Source organism: Athene cunicularia (genome assembly GCF_003259725.1).
Source record: "Athene cunicularia isolate RWA chromosome 4 unlocalized genomic scaffold, athCun1 chr4_part1, whole genome shotgun sequence".
Lineage (NCBI taxonomy): Eukaryota > Metazoa > Chordata > Aves > Strigiformes > Strigidae > Athene > Athene cunicularia.
In genome coordinates, this window is record NW_020799098.1 from 19,195,748 (window position 1) to 19,214,624 (window position 18,877).

At 37.9% G+C, this 18,877-nt stretch overlaps 1 protein-coding gene across 3 annotated transcripts in view; it reads right to left on the minus strand.

Annotated features, from left to right (window-relative positions):
* Positions 1-17,258, minus strand: part of CCDC149 (coiled-coil domain containing 149) — a 41,483-nt gene extending 24,225 nt beyond the window's left edge. For all 3 annotated transcript variants that reach the window (XM_026846809.1, XM_026846808.1, XM_026846807.1), the window contains exons 1-3: positions 17,099-17,258; positions 16,522-16,560; positions 5,341-5,448 (exon numbers count right to left, since the gene is read on the minus strand). In XM_026846809.1, the coding sequence (XP_026702610.1) occupies positions 5,341-5,448; positions 16,522-16,560; positions 17,099-17,158 (207 nt within the window). In that variant the 5' untranslated portion in view covers positions 17,159-17,258. The remainder of the gene's footprint in view (positions 1-5,340; positions 5,449-16,521; positions 16,561-17,098) is intronic.
* Positions 17,259-18,877: the final 1,619 nt, after the last annotated feature.

The window sequence follows — 18,877 nt, forward strand, 5'->3', positions numbered from 1 at the left end:
GTATTATTTAGACGAGAGGGAATTTTCCGAGCTGAGGACTCAATCCTGTTCTCAGTGAAAAATTCCAGTCAAACACATCAACAGGAGCTGAATTAGACCCTGCAACAATAGTCACCAGAGTATACAAATGATGAAAGACCAAGTAAACACAGACACGTGGTCAATGATTTTTGGGAGTGACAGGAACTAATTCCAGTCAGACTACAACTAGAGAATTCTCAAAAAGCCATCTTCATATATAAACCTTAATATTCTCTGCAGCAGAGAACTCTTTCCAGTTAATAAAAAGGCATGAACTGGCTTGCCCAGCTTCATTTTAATGATACCACTTAAAATCTCACTGCGCTACATCAGTGAAGAATTTGCATTAACAGCTGCTAATACGTTTGCTTGTGCATTATTTTTTCATCTAATCACAAAAGTTAATTCACGTTAAAAACAAAAAACCAGGCCAACATCAAAAAGACTTGGCTAAAATGCTCAAACAGCTCTGTGACTGATGAAAACACTCTGACTTGAATTAATACACAGTTATATTCAATATTCAAAGCAAAAAGCAACTACCTTTCAAGGACCATGGAGAATTAAAATAACAGTCTACAAGGCATTCAGCATTTAAAGTTGTTCATACTGAGTACAGCTAGGCAAAAGTGTTGCCTACCCATGGCCTCATTTGTAGGAGCTCCACAGAGACTAGAGAAACCCACCACAATAACCAGCTTGACTTTCCATGTATCTTTGACTGCACCAAGGAATTAATGTACATCATTATATTGCAGAGATAGAAAAAAAAAAATCAGTCTTCTAAAGTAGAAGATTATACATTAAAATCTATCTTTGGTATTTATGGAATGCCAGTCACCATAGCTGCAATGTGCCAATTAAAATCCTGCTGATGCAAGAGAGACTACCAAAATCATCCTTGCCACTTATTTCAGCTCCAGTTCAGTGCAAGTCACTGAAGCTAGTACAGCTTGTTCTGATAAGCAGTTCATTTGTTGAGGGGAAGCTGTGCCCCCCAAAGTAACTGGTTTTGGCAAACTACATTTCCCTGTCCCCACAGGGAAAGTGCAAACCACTGCACAGTAAGTAAGGCAGAAAGGATCCTAGGGGATATAATTCCTATTAATTTCGTTATCAAAACAAATATGTCAAAAAGACAACTAGCAAATCCTGGAATGGCTTTATAGCTATAGGACTGGTTTCTTAAATGATAAAAGGCTGATGAACAAAAGGTATGGTAAAGTGATTTAATTCAGCTAGATTAATTCAATTTCTAGAATCTCTGGCTAGTGAGAAAGGCAGTAAGAAACAAACGTAGTAACATTCTGAGGACTCATTCTAGTTCAGAAAAACTGGAAATAGGAAGGGGAAATCACACTTTACCAATGCCTCAAATGCCCACAGCAGAGAAAAACTTGTGCATAATGCTCGGCACCAGGCTGGGAACTGGTTCAGAGCTGTGACTCATGCACTGTGACCAACTCTCCTCCAGCCCGTGAGAGGGTGAGACATAAAATGCAATTATAACTGCAAGCAATTATTACTTGCAAGGTCAACCAGTCTGCCAATAAAAGGAGAACTCTTTATTTACTACTAATTTTGAGATGACAAAAAAAAATAAATCTATGCAGTCTTATGAAAAGAATGCTTCCAAAATCCAAATTCAGCCCATAAAAGCAGCAGTATAAACATACATAAAATAAAATACCAATCCATAAAATGACAGTGCTTCTTCCAGACAGTTGGCCAATCAGAGAGTTGACAGGGTAGAACAGGCCAAGTCCTTTAATTCTGCATTGTGAATGTCTCATGAGGCAGCACCACCTGCTATAAAATTCTTCCCTGAAAATGCTGTAACCCAAAGAGACACTAAGTGTTATGCCAGAGGGTTAAGGGTTTATTTCATGTATTAGTGCTTTGTTATAAACTTTATACTCCTGCCCTCTGGATGCTGTATTTTTATTTCTGTCATTCAGAAATCACTGAGGAAAGGACCACTCAACTTCATTTTGCATCTGGAGCTACCCCCCAGGATTCTGTGAACAGCATCCGCAGTGGAGTAGATTCAAATTAACGGCACCTTACCAGAGATAGCTACTGCTTGTCAAGAACCCATAGACTGTTAATCAAAACAATCCTATGCTGCAAGCCACTAGTCTTTATCATTTTAATACCACTGCTTTGTCTTAATCAGTGTCAGCTAAAATAATTATTAATAAAGTAGTAACTCTGTAGCAGCCCCACAATGTCCCAAACAGGCTTCACTGGAATAGCTGCTCTGTAGGCTTGGAGTCCATAGCAATGCCTGTGCCAAAGCTGTTCATTCCTGATTACCAATAAAACAGGCAGAACAAAAAGTGAAACAAGCACAAACAGTAAATTCTTCATGGAAGGCAAAACCCATCATGTTAAGCCACAGTCACTGGCTGAAAAAGTGGATCAGAACTATGTAAATTTGCTACCTTAAGTCCCAGTTCTGCCAAAACATACGCACCACATTTAATATTTTGCACTGTTGCTGCATGAATGATTATCTGCCTTATAATAACAAACTGTCAGTAATGCTGCAGCCACTGTTTTCCATGCATCTTCCTCTTGCTTAACACTGCCCTCGACAGCTTACAAAACCATGTCTTTGCGTGGGTAGGAATTCAAGTGAAGGCAACTGAGTCATCTAGTCTTCCAGAAGCCTCCAGTTTCTCTTACGCTTTTCATTTTTACTCTTTATAAGAGAGAATTAGGTTTCCTAACTATCCTCTTCCATGTTTCAGTAATTGTTCTACAAGCATTGCTGCCAGAATGTTAGGAAGAAAAGATTTACAAATAACTATCACAAACATAAAATAGTTTTCATGTGTCAGAGCTGATAAGAGATTGTGATCAATCACAAAAATACGGAGTCTTAGATATCTGTTGCTGGAGCACTGCAGTGGAACTGTTTCTGTATTTCTCAAATTGCATCAACAAATCCTTCCAGAGACTGACTGCCTGTAGAAGTTTTATTATTTGTGCCAACAGAATACTAGTTGAAATTAAAAGAAAAAATTAGTCCAGTTAAACCAAATGCAGTAATTTGTCATTGCCTAACTGATGATGTACTTAACATGATTCAACAAGTAAAATGTCGCCAGTTTAAGGTCTTTTTGCTAATCCAAATGACTGTATCCTACTAGTAGCAAACATTAAAGCTGTGAAAAACAAGTCAAGCCATCAAAACATTTCTTTATCAATAGAGCTAATGTGTGATATTTAAAGAGGGTTTTTTTTTTCTTTTTTAGCCCTACAAAGCTCTTGCCACTCAGCGACAAAGCCTGCATGAGTCACCCCTGCTCAGACACAGGCAGAATTGTTCATCCATAAGCAGCTTCACTTGCTGCAAAAGCAGCTGTTTGTTCATCTCTTGCCAGAAGTAAGGTTGACGTAGACCAGCTGGGCAGGATGCCCTCCCTCACTTTGGAAAAAACAGAAAGAAGAATGCAGGGGGAAAAATGTAAGAACAAGCAAATTATTATAGTTCTTTGTTTTTGTATATACCATGCATTATCTGGACTCCAGTGCCTGAAGTAACCCAGCTGCCAGTACAGGAGAACTGATGAGCAGAACAGAATGGCTTCAGGAACAAGCCTCGAATTTTATCACCAAAGCTAGGAGGGAACAGAATCTGACACAGGAGGAGAGTGTTAAATCCCTCAGAGAGATGGCAATGCTTTTTTAGGCACTTCAAAAAACAGCAACCTGACTCTAAAATAAGCTCCATTTCTCATTTACTAGGAAAGTGAAGAATGTGTTCCAAAAATGAAAATCCTAGTCTAAATTAATCCCTGTCTGATGCAGTTCTTTCCTCCCCCTCTTTATTTAGTGATGCACTACTTTGCACCTTTTGGAGAGGCAGGGCAAGGTGGGCAGAATAACTCTTTTTGTATTTTTCCATTCGTGACGATAATCAAGAATTTAACTTCATGCTGAGAATACAGATGTCACAAAGATGACCAGCTAGTATCAAGTTAACCCACAAAGGCAAATCTAAACAAAGCCAGTTCAAGCACAAAGAAGTAGACTCTGTGTTACTAAGGTCATATTGTTATAAGGAATTGAAATAAGTATGTAACCTTGATATTTAAATATGTTACAGTTTTACTACCTTCGTGTTCTGTTCGTACTTACAAACCATTGTTATCTGTTCAGGACTGGCTTGGGAAAGGCTGTATGGCATAATATTGATACTGAAGAACTGCAAGGCACTGTCTTCTACACTGTAATAATTCAAACAATAACAGAAATGAAAAGAAACACTGGGAAAGCAAGTCTTTGAAGACTTGAGCAAGTTACACTGAATGCTATGTGTACTACAAATTCAGGTCTCGCTACCCTTTCCCAGCTCCCTGCATATCTTCACGGAAGTCTTTTGTGATAAACAATGAATCAGACTGCATTATCACAATATACTTATGGTTAAAACAAAATAAAATAAAATGAACTCAAATGGAAAGAAAAAAAAACCAAACACCTGAATACTTAAAAGCCACATCATTTCTATTCACATTTTAAAATCCTGTAACTTTAAAACTATAGTTGAGGGGGGGAAAGTTATAATACATTATTTGTTTAATTTTTTACTTCGTTAACCACCTTGATTCTCAAATTCAACCTCTCACTAGTTTGATCCCTGAATGTACTTTTGCATACAGCTCCAGCTGTGAATGTTACATACATTTGGCTTGAGTTTAAATATTTCAATTAACAGAGACAACAGGAGTTTGATTAATACCAAATGGCAGATTTTGAGCAATGTTCCATATAACTAGCTAAATTTAGCAATAAAATAATTGGTTATGTAAGGGTAATAGGAGGAAAGCTTAATACAAAGCTCACTGTGTATACTTGTGATCAACTGCTCCATATTTTTTAAGGGAAAAATTATGCTTTCCCTGGTTTTATCTACTAACATTTTGCATTTTCATTGCAAAAAAATTGAAAATTATCACATAATGAACATGACATGCTTATCTGTACTTATTTGTAAGAGGAAATACCACTACTGACATATATTTTTTTAAAAAATAAAGACAGTCTGAGATCATTAAAGCAAGACTAGGTGCAAAATACGTAGTTAAGGACAACAGAGCAAAAGCAGCATACAAAAACATATAATAAGCTGCATTTACTGGTATCCTGTACAAGCTCCTTTTGTTCTACTGTTTTGTGCATTTATTGTAATCAAAGCATTCTAGAAGTTCTGTAACCCACTGTTTTATTTGTTTTCCTAAATGAGTAAATGCAAAACTCCAACCGTTTATACATTCCATCCCGTTTACTGATAACAAAAGTTTATAATACCTTATTGTCCCCTTGTACTTCTCCCAGTCTCTGTTGAAGCTCTCTAATCTCTTCTCCAAGATGTTTATTTCGATCTTGAGCCTCACTCAGTAGTTGAGCAAGATTTGCCTAGAAAAGAAGTATCAGTCAGAAGTTAGTGCCTATGGAGAGAAGTATAAGTGGTGACTGAAAGGAAACCCTAGACTTACTCCTTAACTGCCAACAATCTTCACTTATATTGTTGTTGGTACCCAGACTTCATGCTTCATTAGAGAGATAACAACAAAAGTCACCAGGGCTCCTTTATCTTTAGTAGTAGGAAACACATATAGCATGTGTGCATACACACTCTCAGAGCAGCATACAAACCCCAAACAAGACAAAGTGAAAACATCTATGTTAGTTCTGGTATCTTGGCTGGTGGGAAGAGCAAAATGCAGAGTACTTTGACAATATTTATACAAAGTTGCCAAAATAAGAGTTTTGAACTTGCATATAATTAGGCAAAAGGCACAGCTGAGAAATAATTATGATATAATTATATTCCCTAATAGTGTTTAGAGCAGATTCCTAGCCAGTAAAGAGGATGCCAGCCACAGTCCCTGCCCCTATGCAGAGCTATACCATAGATATCTAGTAACACAAACATGACCTGACTTGTGTTGTTAGATGCTAGGTAGACATCTAGCAAAAGAGATGAAAACTAGAGATTAAAATCAAACACACCCTCTCACCCCATTCCCAAATAATCCAGGTCAAAAGTTATCATTCACATTAACCTAATAAATTAGGAGGGTGAGCAGTCTGTACTATATTTCTACAATAAAATTCCATCAGCTTTATCACTAACCAAAAAATAATGCAGTATCCTCTTTTCCTATCTAAGACATCTGAAAATGAGCAAATACTACACATGAATTTTTTTTTTCCCCTTAAAAATATCTCATGAATACACAAACGCTGACCCAGCACCAGCAAACCCTACTAGTGACATCTCTTCTAAGAGAGTTATAATCGGAGTGGCTAATGTGCAGCCTTTCAAGACACTGGCTATAGGCAGCTAGGCATGTCATCCATCGCCATAAATCTGAAGGGTATAAAAAAAAAAAAAAAAAAATTTCAGATCTAAGCGTGACTTAAAGCCCCATGAGTCAACATTTCTAAGATACCCTTACACCTGCTCCCTGGGTTTGAGGCCAATACATCAACTGACTGTTCCTAGTTGTCTCTTGGTATTTGAGGTTTAGTTTTAGATTCCCTATTTGTTTTTCTTTTTCAGCTGCCCCATCACTCTATTTTGATATCTCTCTTTCACTTTCAGTCCTACTCTTTTACTCAGTCATTCTCACTACCACTTGATAGTCTAAGAGAATGTTGTGAGTTTTCTCTTTAAAACTCATATACTATCAAACCAACAAGGTGTCTGATAGCCATTCCTGTAATCTTTCCCTTTGTTTACTAAAAACTGCTATTTCCACATGTCCTCTTTTGTATTTAAGAGAACTATTAACATGAATATAGCTATATATGCATCTGACCATTTGCAGGATTAGACTATTAAACTAACCAGCTAGAACTTTTGTAGGCTACTACAAAAGGCTACTATGAAAAGGCCGACTCTGAATTCCAATTTGTCTAAAATAGCAATAGCCTTAAACTTTTAAACAGAAAAAATAACTTGAGAAAATGTTATGTCCTATCTGATGAACAACAAGCTTAATTCACTGCTACAGCTTCTGTACTTCTGGTGCTCTGAGACCAAAGGTTCAGAATAAGGTAAGTTTCTCCACAGTTCTGGAATGGATTAAAGCACCTATTTAAACTACTGATAAACCTGAAGCCTGAAGACTGCACATAAATAATCTGGGAAAAGAATGCAATAGTAAAAAATGTAAATAGCCAATTATAGGCCCAAAATTAAGCTGCTTTTAATTTTATTTTCAAGACTGCAACCATTCAAGCAATGCAAAAGGTTCCTCAAGTATGCTTTGGTAGAATGATATTTTTTTTCCTACACATTACACAAATGTGTAATAGTCATTCATATAGTGAATGAATCAAGGAGCTTCAGAGCACATTCAGTCAATGATTCTGAGGGGTACTTAATGGCTGTTTAAAAGAAAGAAAACAAAGAAGCCATGTTTGCAGGAAACTCTATTTAAGTATCGAAGGCTACTGCTCAGATGCAATTTTCTTTTTTTTTGATAGCTGACTTTCAATAAAGGCCATCCCACCACCAGACTGAGTTACTTAAAAGGAACACGATTTGTACAAGCCTCTCTGAAACACATGTATTTATGAAGTCCCTTTTTATGATGAATTTGAACAATTCCTAACACTTCAATAGCACATGTAATTTCAACACCTGGGAAGAACTCAATCTCACTAATCAGTGTTTACAGCCACACCACCAGGATTCTAGTAGTCTGTAGTCAAAATCCAGCTCCCAGTAACTGCAGGAAAGGCATTACCATGCCTATACTAAATCTTCCTGCTCAGATTTATTTCCTTTAAAACCGTTTCTCTGGGATTGCAATTCTATGCTGAATTTTATTTGTCAGTCATATAAATGACTTAACGTGACAAAAACCTTTATACTCAAGACAAGGATTTTGGAAGAAACTTTAAATGAAGAATTTTAGACACCAAAGTAAAACAGACTCATTGAAGCGTGCTAAGAGCATTACAATTAGCTAAGTATAGACTTGCTCCTTTAATGCAAAGCTTCTATTATACTTCTGTTAAACTAAAACAACTAAGCTATGTCACAGAAGTAGTCTCCAGCAATTATTCATTTCCCTGGCTTAGAGGTTCTATACAATGTATAATTTAGATTGTTCTGAGTTTTAAAGGTTTTGGCAAGACCTCATTAAAGCTCTCGGTTAACTGTGGATAGAAGGAGAAATATTTGATTTTCAAAAGTGCTCTACTGGGCTTAAAGAGAGCCAGCCAAGAGGATATGTTGAACAACACCTGAACTTGGTACCATTTCTTTGGCATATATAAGAAAGTATACCATATGGTTGAAAGATGATAAAACTAACAATGGAGGACTGGCTTCGTGAACCTGTAAGCATGCATTTTTTGAGGAAAGGGGAGAAATCTATGCAAGGAGAAAGGTGATTCATTTTTCCACCTGGCAACTTCTTTTCAATATTCATAGAACAAACACAGAATTCACTTAGAAATTCAAGACAAGTTACTTCAGCAGACAATAAAGCTCATATCATTTACCTGTGCAACAGAGAACATTAGCCAAATTCAGCTTCTCTAGATTCAATTTCTTCAACAGTTCTTCTGATTCTAGCTGAAGCCTCAAAAAGACTCCTGTAACTGTCAGAGACTTTTCTTCTTTCACTCACACCATTCAAAATAATGCCAAAACTAATGCCAAATACTGATGAAGAGAGATTTCTCAGCCATGGGTAATGGGATGAAAGAGGTCTATACCTTTCTGCTGCTTCATCTTGTCTTGCCTCTGCAACAACCCACAGCAGTGGAAACTATTTGTTTATCCTACCCTCTCTCAATGCAACTGTTTGTAATACTAAATAACAGATACTGCTTCATTCAAGTCCCTGATTAACTGCCTAGTATCAGACAATCTTCCTAGAGCTCTGTCCACCTCTGGCGACATTCAGTTTCCAGCAGGTATTCTTTAGCCTCTGCAGTATGACAAGCTATTTGTTTTACATCCAACTGTCACAGGAAGCTTGCATGTATCACAGAGTATCTCCAGTTGGAAGGGCCTATCAGGATCATCAAGTCCAACTCCCTGTTCCTTACAGGACTGCTTAAAACTAAACCATATGACTAAAAGCATTATCCAGACACTCCTTGAACTCTGACAGGCTTAGTGCTGTGACCACTTCCCTGGGGACCCTGTTCCAGTGACCGACCACCCTCTCAATGAAATATGATTTGAGCGCAGTCCAAACCCCCACTGCAATACTAGACATAAGAAACCATGCCCATATTCCTTTTTCCTCTGACCACAAGCAAGCGCGACCATAGCCAACAATCCCACCAGAAGCTAGAAAGAAAGGAGAAAAAGACCAATGTGAAAGTGCTGAGTGGGAAGTGCCTTTCTTTATTTCATAAGGTGAAAAAAGCACCATAAATCAGAACAGCCCGGAGAGTGAAAGATTCAATAGGATGGGATCACAGATCTCACCCTTTTCCACTTAGACTTTGTTAAAATTTGCAAGAACATTTTTGGCATAGAAGGTGGAAGAGAACCTTACTTTTAACTACAGATGAGCATCTGAAACTATTGACAAAAGTACCTATAAATATTTATAAACATAAGCTAGTGAATACCTCTCAGACAGCAACAAATCTTTGCTCACTACTCACCAATGACCCAAGAAGAAGGGGGTAGGGGGAAAAAAACAAAAACCTAACTCCAAATAGTTACCCCTGGCATTAAGCACTACGCTTGAATTTGGCTCCTTTAACAATTTTGCAAATCTAGCCACACACACGCACAGTGTTATTTTTCTTCCCACCACTTTAAAAATGATGGATAGTAACACAGTCTTTAATATAGCTCTCAATTCTCTTGCACATAAATCTTATCTGACACTTAAAAAAAATATAAAAAAAGGACTTTCTACCTTTAGATACTGCCTGAAAAAGTAATTTGGCAAGGGGGAAGAGGGGGAAGCTTCCAACATACCTTTACAGTTTAAAAATATTTTTAGATACAAACGAGCATTTCTATACTGCAGTTTACAGTCTTTTATGTTTCTTTCAGCCACACCTTCAAACGAAGAACACTGAATTATAGGGCTGACAGAAAAAAAAGTTTGATGAAACATTAAGCACACTTGATAGGTGTGACTGATAGGAAATTTAATTGCAGTTTTTCCTTCAATACATTCATATGATTGTAATGGCTGAATTAATACAGAAAAACCTGCTGTGCTTACCAACTACCACTGTTCACTCCAAGGTAACCTCCCCTAGCACTAGACTCCTGACAGTAAAAAGCAAAAATTATTGTCTTTTTCTTTAAGTTTAAAAACCATGTAGAGAAGACTTCTGAAATTAGAGGTCCTGAGCATACTAAACAAAATATACTTAATATTAGTCATATTTCCTCACTGAAAAACAAGGGCAAAAATCCAAGCCTTGCCAAGCAGTCACTTGACATAAAACAAGAAAAGAAAATCCTCTCCTCCTATGAGTGACTATCTGCTGCCCTGCAAACCAGGCAGGAATCCTGTCACCAGTCAAAACTTGACAAGGCTCTGCAAAATAAGAAAGACTTGCTCGTGCTCACATACCTTCAAGACCGCCAGCAATCGAAATTTTTATAGAGCTGATTAACAGAACGAAAAAGCCATTTTAGCAGTAGACACATAAAATGAATACCTTTTTCCTCTTTTTCAACCAGTCTTCTCTGTGTTAGATTAACACAGTGTTACAGAGGACCAAACACTGAGCCACACCTAGAGCACTTGCCAAAGGCTGACAAACAAAATAAAGTTAATATCAACTACAGACTCATTTATAAGGCCAGTTTTTGCAAAGTAACTTGTTAACATACACCATAAGCAGCAAACAAAGGTGTCAGCATGACTACCAGTATCATGAGAAGTTACTTGGCAGAAATTCCTTTAATGTGAAGGTTCAGTAAGATTCTTCAGTCCCCCCATAATTTATATAGGCATCTAGATTTTGTTGACAGCAGATGAAGACGTAGTCAAAGAGAAATGATTCATTTTACTTATACAAAGACTAGTATATTACGATAGAAGATTGTTTCATTAGCTTGTTTTATCAGAAGTATTTTAGCTGCTTTGAGATCTTAAGGACAACTTAAACTTTGAGATAATGCACAAAAAGAATGGAGATCCCTTACACATTCTGAGTGTTGTGACTAATTAACAGAATATTCACTGAGAGTATTCAGGCGCAGGGGTGTGGATTAAGTGTCTCTCTATTCCATTAAGGTAACAGCAAACAGAGGAGAGGTTGTTGTACACATCGGGTCTGAACAACGCTTCAAATTTTAAAGGGGGACTATCATATTGCATTAGAACGAGCATTTCTTCTCTCCTAGCCTCATGTTTACTGGAGATACATGTTGAAGAAACAACAGTGTCACTTCACAAAGCATGACTCCTAGTGTGGCTAAGCCCTAGATTTTGCATACTGCCACCCACCTACTTCTATCAACAGAACAGCAAGTTTCAGCATGCAGAACCAAAATCTCTCTACCAGCTATGCTCCCAGAGCAGGCACATTTTGAAATCCATGGGAATATTGCTCTCTGATACATTGCAAGGGCAAACGATCTCACTGTTTTCCACCTACCACCTCACACTATGGGAGTCAAACACACACACCTACAAACCACAGCAAAGCACAGGTCTAAGTTTAGTGCATGCATAATGTTTTTCATCTTCAAACCCTCTAAAGAGAGGAGGAAATCACATTAATCTTCACAGCACCCTTGTGAGATAAATACAAGATGATTGCTTACTCTGTAGTGTATTTTATCTGAAGATTTTATCTCACAGGGCTCTCTGAATGCAGCTTTTGTGCCTTAGCACAAGACTAGCAAACCTTCCCAAATTCATTAATTAACAAGAAACAGTCACACTATAGTCACACTAGTCATTTTTTCTGATGATGTCAAAAACTGTCATAAAGTGATCCCTGAAGTTTGTTTCAAAAGTTAATTGTGACAGCTGAGTAGATTAAACTAGGAGCTGGAGGTGGAATGGATCCAAATGGGTCCAATTTGTAGTATGTCACAACATACTCCTGTCTGGAACCTCCGGTCCTTCTGGTGTTCTGTTTGCCCCCATATGCCACGCTCATGAGCTTATTCATTAGCAGAAGTCAAGCTGTCTGACCAACATCTTGGTGAGTGGGTAGCATGCTGCTGTGATGTCAATGATTGCTGAAGCAGTCAAGAGTCTTGGTTTGAATGAATCACCTCGGCACACCTCCAGATAACTATAACAGAGTTAAGGACCACAACCTTCAGGAAAGTCTCTGATAAGACTTTTTCCTGGCAAAAAGAGTAGGTATCAAGCTGTGCTCTATACTAGGACTATGTCATCCTTATGATGTGAGGCTCATTATTAAGAACCTCCTGTGGTTCTATGACCACGGGACCCTCTCTAAGGCTCAATAGCTGCTTGCAAGACAGAGGATCCACCTGACTACATGAAGCAAAACTATCTTTGCCAACAGGCTGGCCAACTTCATAAGGAAAGCTTTAATTTAGAAATTTTGGGGGACGGAACAAGGAGGCTTAGGATAGGGTAGGCAAGCCAATAGCCTGGGATGATGGGAAAGGAGGGGACATAGCAATTTGCAAAGCAACTGAGCTGAAGTGTAATTCCTTTAATCATAGACATGTAAAGAAGGAAGTGCTTGCAAAACAGCCTCATGAGGAAAGCTCTCAAGCCTGTACTGTGGAACCAACACACCTGGATGCCCCTCAGAAGCCTCTACTCTAACACATGCAGCACGGGGAAGAGTTCAGTCTGTGTGCAGCTACAGGGCTGCAATCTCATTGGGATCATGGAGAAATGGTGTGATAGCTGACACAGCTGGAATGCTGTAATGGAGGGATACAGGCTCTTTAGGAAGGATGGCAGGAAGGTGTGGAGGGGTGCTGCCCTTTATGTGATAAGAGTAACTGGAATGAATGGGGCTCTGTCTTGGGACAGGTCAGGAGTCAGCCGAGAGCTTTTAGGTCAAGATTAGTGGGTAGGTCAACATGTATGCTGTTGTACTGGGTCTCTGCTATAGCATTCCTAATCAGATAGAGATAAAGTCTTCTTCACAGAACTGGAAGAAGCTTCATGTTCACTGCCCTGGGTTCTCATGAGGGACTTTAGTCACCCCAATACCTGCAAGTATCTGAGACACACACCCCCCTCTTTTTTTACTGTGAGAGTGGTCAAACACTGGAACAGGCTGCCCAGAGAGGCTGTGGAGTCTCCATCCTTGCAGATATTCAAAACTTGACTGGACACAGTCCTGGGCCACCTGCTCTAGGTGACCCTGCTTGAGCAGGGGGACTGGACTAGTTATCACAAGAGTTGCCTTTCCACCTCAACCATTCTGTAATCTTGTGATGCTTAGCTCCATTTAATTTGATTCCTCATATATTTAAAATACAAATATAAGTCCTCACCAGTGAACATATGCATTGCGGCTTTATTTTTGACACACAGCCCCACTGCAAACCCATTATCTCCAACTGAGTGGTCTCACTGAGATCAAATTAAGCAAAGCATATTTAGGGCTGTGGCCCAGCACAGTCATTTTCCTAACCATGCATTTTACTTCACCTTCGTTTATTCAAAGGAGCTTATTTGTATTAAAAGAACTTCCATTTCATATAGAATGTCAAAGGATTCATTGATCTGTTATTTCAGCGACAAAGCTTCTCCCAAACTGAAGTTATACTGAAATTTTAAGCAATATAGACAAAAATAATAGTCAGTATAAATCAAGCTAAAAAATCCCAACTATGTTTTCTTCTTTAAGTTTCCCAGCATGGTAACACTGTCCAACAGATATCCAGTACTTGTTTGCCAAGGTTATAAAAATGTTCTCTATCACAGCAAATGCATATAAATATATACCACTGCAGAATGGTAGAATTTCTATTTGTACAGGATGCATAACAGAGGCTGTGTAGAGAAAACAACATTTTAACATGCCTTTCAAAATGGGGAGTGTCTGTTGTTTACCACCTGTGGTGAATGTTAACTTTCATTATTCCTATCCTTCTGAAACATTTCACCCCTCCATTATTTGTCCAAAAATTACTCCTACAACAGACACTACAAGACATTATAAAACTACCTTAAACCACAGCATTTAATTGTGAATGTTTAGAAAGAGGGACCAGGAAAGCACTGACAGCTCACAGGCTGTGATAACAACACTAATGGCAAAACATGTACTGCAGGAAAAGAGATTTCAATAGCAAAGTTTCTCATTTCCTGCTTTTGTTGGCTGGCAGAAGGTGAGACACATAGAGCAATCTTTGGCTTATGTCAGAGATGTGTACCACTGCACACACAGCTTTGAGAGGGAAAACACTGCAAAACACTGCCTGTTAAGATACCTTTCAGTAACACCAATTTTACAAAAACACATTCTAAGTTAACTGCTTGCTGATAGAAATTGCCTGGTTATATGATATTTCCATACAAAACATGAAATTTCTGTCTTGCAAAACAGGAAGAGAAGGTACAACATTGAAAACAAGTAATTTTAAGAAGGCACAAAGTGTAATTGATAATAAAGGTGAAAAATGAAGAGATGAAGGAGAAGAAAACGGCAATTCTAACCCACCTATTACATTTAAGGTTCTAGATTGCAATTTCAACCATAATTTCTGAGTTGCAGTAAAGAAATGTGTTGTTCAGTTTATCACATTTTTATCTCATTTCTGACCACAAGAACAGCATGTACTTCTATGCCACACAAAATTCATTATAAAAACAGAGACCCTAACCCTATAAAGTGACTATGGTCACAAATTTCTCCCAGCCGGCAACTAGGCTTCTGGGCAAAAAGGGGATGGAAAAAGTGCAAAAGAGCACAGAGAACATCGCTCTTTCTTACATCAGACAATGCTAAGAAATGTATGTACAGTAACAATGGAATAATATTCATAACTTTAGGATTTTTTGATGTATTTCTCAAAGCAAAACTGTACTCTTCTTCAGAAAGACCCTAACTACTCCAGATTATCCACTTTGCTACAGACATACCTCTCAGGAAAATGAAAAGAAGTACACTAACAGCCTATTACTGTACAACCTAAAGTATATATTGTCCTTGAGGGAGGCCTATAAATGACCCCATCAGAGAACAAGCTTTTCTTTCTTTCAGTCACCTAGCATGAATACCTAACTTCCTCAGAAAACAGACAACCCATAGCTAGATTATTAAATGGATTTCCAGGCACTTAGGATGGTAAGATTGGCCAAAACTTAATATAATTGCAGCTTCTGATTTTAGACTAAACTTTGCTAGTATTTTAGAAACAAGTATCAGATTTATTTGTTTTGAAAGATGAAAGACAAATTAGAACAATATCCATGGGATGGCACATCTCCCTCCCTATTTATCTCTGCAATGACCCATATACTGCATTGCTTTTTTCCCCTTTTAATTGTATAATCTTCAGTTCCATTTTTAGTAGTCAGAATGCATAAACCTGTATTTGGCCATAAACTTTTATATGACCTCTGTTGAAATAACAGAATTTCAAATAAATTATGCTAAATAATGAGGAAGTTAAATGATTGTACACTGAGCCACTGACTTCTTGGCAGCTATTTGTTTCAGTGCCCAAAGGAGTAATTATATTGCCTCTGAAAGTTTAGTTTGAATCAAGCAAAACCATAAGCCCTTAAAATTTTAAGAAAATAGCAAGAACTACATCGAAGCTTCCAGGGAAATGATGATTGGTAAAACTTCTGATCCATTAAGATAATGCAATAACCATGTTTTAAACATGGTTAAAAGACTGGCAGGACTAGCAATTACAGCAAAAATTTTACTCCTTTTGGGTTGTCCTCCTCCCCCTGCTCACACACTGTGTTTTGGGTGCCATTTTTCTCTAAAAATTAAGATAATTTTAAGATGTGACAACCAACACTCCACATGAGGGACACACTACATGGATCTCTTTTGTTGGCAACAACAAAAAAAAGTGAGCAGGCAAGAAGTTTTTCAGGGGAATCAAAGTGCAATTACCATTGTTCTTACCATTTATAACTCACAGAACTCGAGTGACCTGGGAGAGTACCTAATGGAAAACAGTACTCACAACAATAAATTAACAATTATGGAATGCAGACAATGCATTTCCAGATTGCTTTTATGTACGAGAAGTCTTGTCACAAACCCATTTTAGGACTCAATACAAGAAGGATAAACAACAAAGAAAACAATCTCAAGTCTCCATACACTGACCAATTCCAGTCTCAGGTGAACATAAAAGCAATAGCCATATATTCTAATTAATGATAGTTCAGATATTTCAGAGTGAAACATGTTTAGACAAAAGCACAAGAGTCCACAGTTTAAAGACTGAGCTTTTCAATAGACAGAAATGCTTGCTTTTTACCAGACTTCTTAGCTAACGTTTTCATACTTCTGCAAAGTACTTTTGTAGCTGATAAATAATGTCAACTAAAAAATAATTCCTACCTGTTTCCTTTTTTCAGGCGGAAGGGATGGATCCCCATCCTACAAATAAATGGACATATTTTCTTGGTAACTTATTTCTGAAGCCAGCAACTATATTAACTTTGTGGATCAAGTTTTAAAATATGTATTTCAACTAAAACATTAACAAAATTATTTCTAAAATACCGTATCTTGATTAATATCAGTAATATTAATTTCAACTCAAAAAATTGTCCAAGGCTGAAGATTTGTTTACATTTCTAGAACAGCAGGTCATTACAAATTTATGTTGCATTATTTTTCATAACGGTACATTAAGCTGCTGTGGAATAATAATACTGCAGTCAGTTTTTAAATGGAATTATGACTGAAACTAATTTCCTCAGAGCACACACTGTCTTTCTGTGTCTTATATAACAGGCACTACTTCATCAATGCGGAACAAATGAGTAATAATATGATCAGGGCTGTACAACTGCAGGACTACTGTAAACAAGTACCTAAACATTTTTACAGCAGTCATTATGCACTTATTTCCATTTTTTTTGAGGTTCACCTTTATCCCCCAATTATACAGTATTCATAAAGAACAACCTACAATCAGCTCCCGATACTTCTTTTTCAGAGACTGGTGTCGTTCCCGCAACTGATTGGCCATAAGCTTGTACTGGTCTCTTTCTTGTTGACAGGTATCCAGCTCTTTGGAAAGGATAAGCAATGCCTCCTTTTTACTTTCAAGCTTCCTTTTGCACACCAGATACTGCAGAAGAGAAAAAAAACATCATTATAATAAGCCATTTTTTCCCAGCAAGTACTGGATTCAAGAGGCTCAAGTTTTTCTCTGCAAAGATGGAGGAAGACTCTCTGCATGAGATCAAAGTCTGACACAAGTCATCTTAGTTTATTAATAACAATTATGGGAAAGAAATCTCTTGATTCAGAAGCCTGAAATTCATTTATAAGACCACATTCTCAACTGACCACCGTGAGTTAGAAAAATTCAGAAATTCAAGTTTCTCCTCTTTTTCTTCATATGCAATAGTATGAAGAACCTCACAATTTGACCTGCAGCCCTGGGAAGACTGCTAGAAGGAAGAAATATTTGCAAACTCTCTTTTCCACTTGTGTCCACAATGCCCAGCTCTCAGTTCGCAACCAACATTTCCTGCCTCTTTCCCCCTTCTCTTCTCTTCCTCTCCCCACCTACCAGCAATGTTCTCTGTGCTCAGCCTCCCAAGGACCATGTTCAGCAGAAACAGTAGCATGAGTGGCAACCAAAACTTACTTTGAGTCTGAAACAACTGCAGTGTGATACTTTATTTGCACAGATTAAAAGAAACTAATTCAGCTGGGATACTCTGTGTATGTGCTTGCTGAGTCAAAAGAATGGGAAATAAGGCAGGAATATTGCAAACACCTGAATGGGGAGGGAGGGCAGAGAGTTGAGCCTTCCCCTCCAGCCACTGCCTCTTTTGTACAGGGCTCATGCACAAAGCAAAGCAGAACTTGCAAATCTTAGCTGTTCCAAGCATGATCTGCTCCACTGCCTTTCCCCACTGAGAGTAAGAGAGTAACATGTATGCCACCCTCTGCTGCTGTGGCTGAATGTTACCTATCAGAAGTTTGAGGCAACTTTTTTCACTTAACATGGTGTTCAATCAGCAGATTCTTCTTACCCGTCACTTGACACTGCTCATGCTAAAGCCTATATTTCTATTTCTGGTGTTACTCACATAAGACGTGGCACTAAATACTTTCTGAATGTGCTCTGCAAGAGACCAAATATCACAGCAGTCATGAAAACAATTTATAGTTTCATTATATACTCTGACAAGAACACTTTGTCATTATGGGCTCTTGCACAAAGCAAGAGCATCAGCACTTCCATACTGTTCAAGTCAGTGCTGTTCTTTGGGACAAAAATCATTACTAGTGTGTACTACTTGCTTAAAATCGACTTTGTTAACCTCAATTTCGAGTCAATGAAAAAGAGTAAAGTGAGTTTGGTATATTAGTACAGCCAATGTTTTCCAAAAATGGTAAAGGCTTAGTTGCAAAAAAGCAGGAAGGGAATGAGAAAAGTAATTCCAAGAAGGATTTGAACTCTCAAAAAGGACACTTCCACCTTGGATTAATTTCATTTCTGGCAATACTGAAGTTGAAATCCTGCCATAAATTTTCCAGATTATGATGCCTTGGCATCAACGAAGGCAAATGTACCTATGTACTTACGTCCTTACTGATACCTTACACAAATGTCAAGTCCCCTGATAAAGCACTGAAAGGTATCAGAAGCTAAACTTTAATACTGTCAGCAAGTGATTATAGTGACATGGTAAACTGCTTCAAACTTGATAAAATAATTCCTTCCCTTACA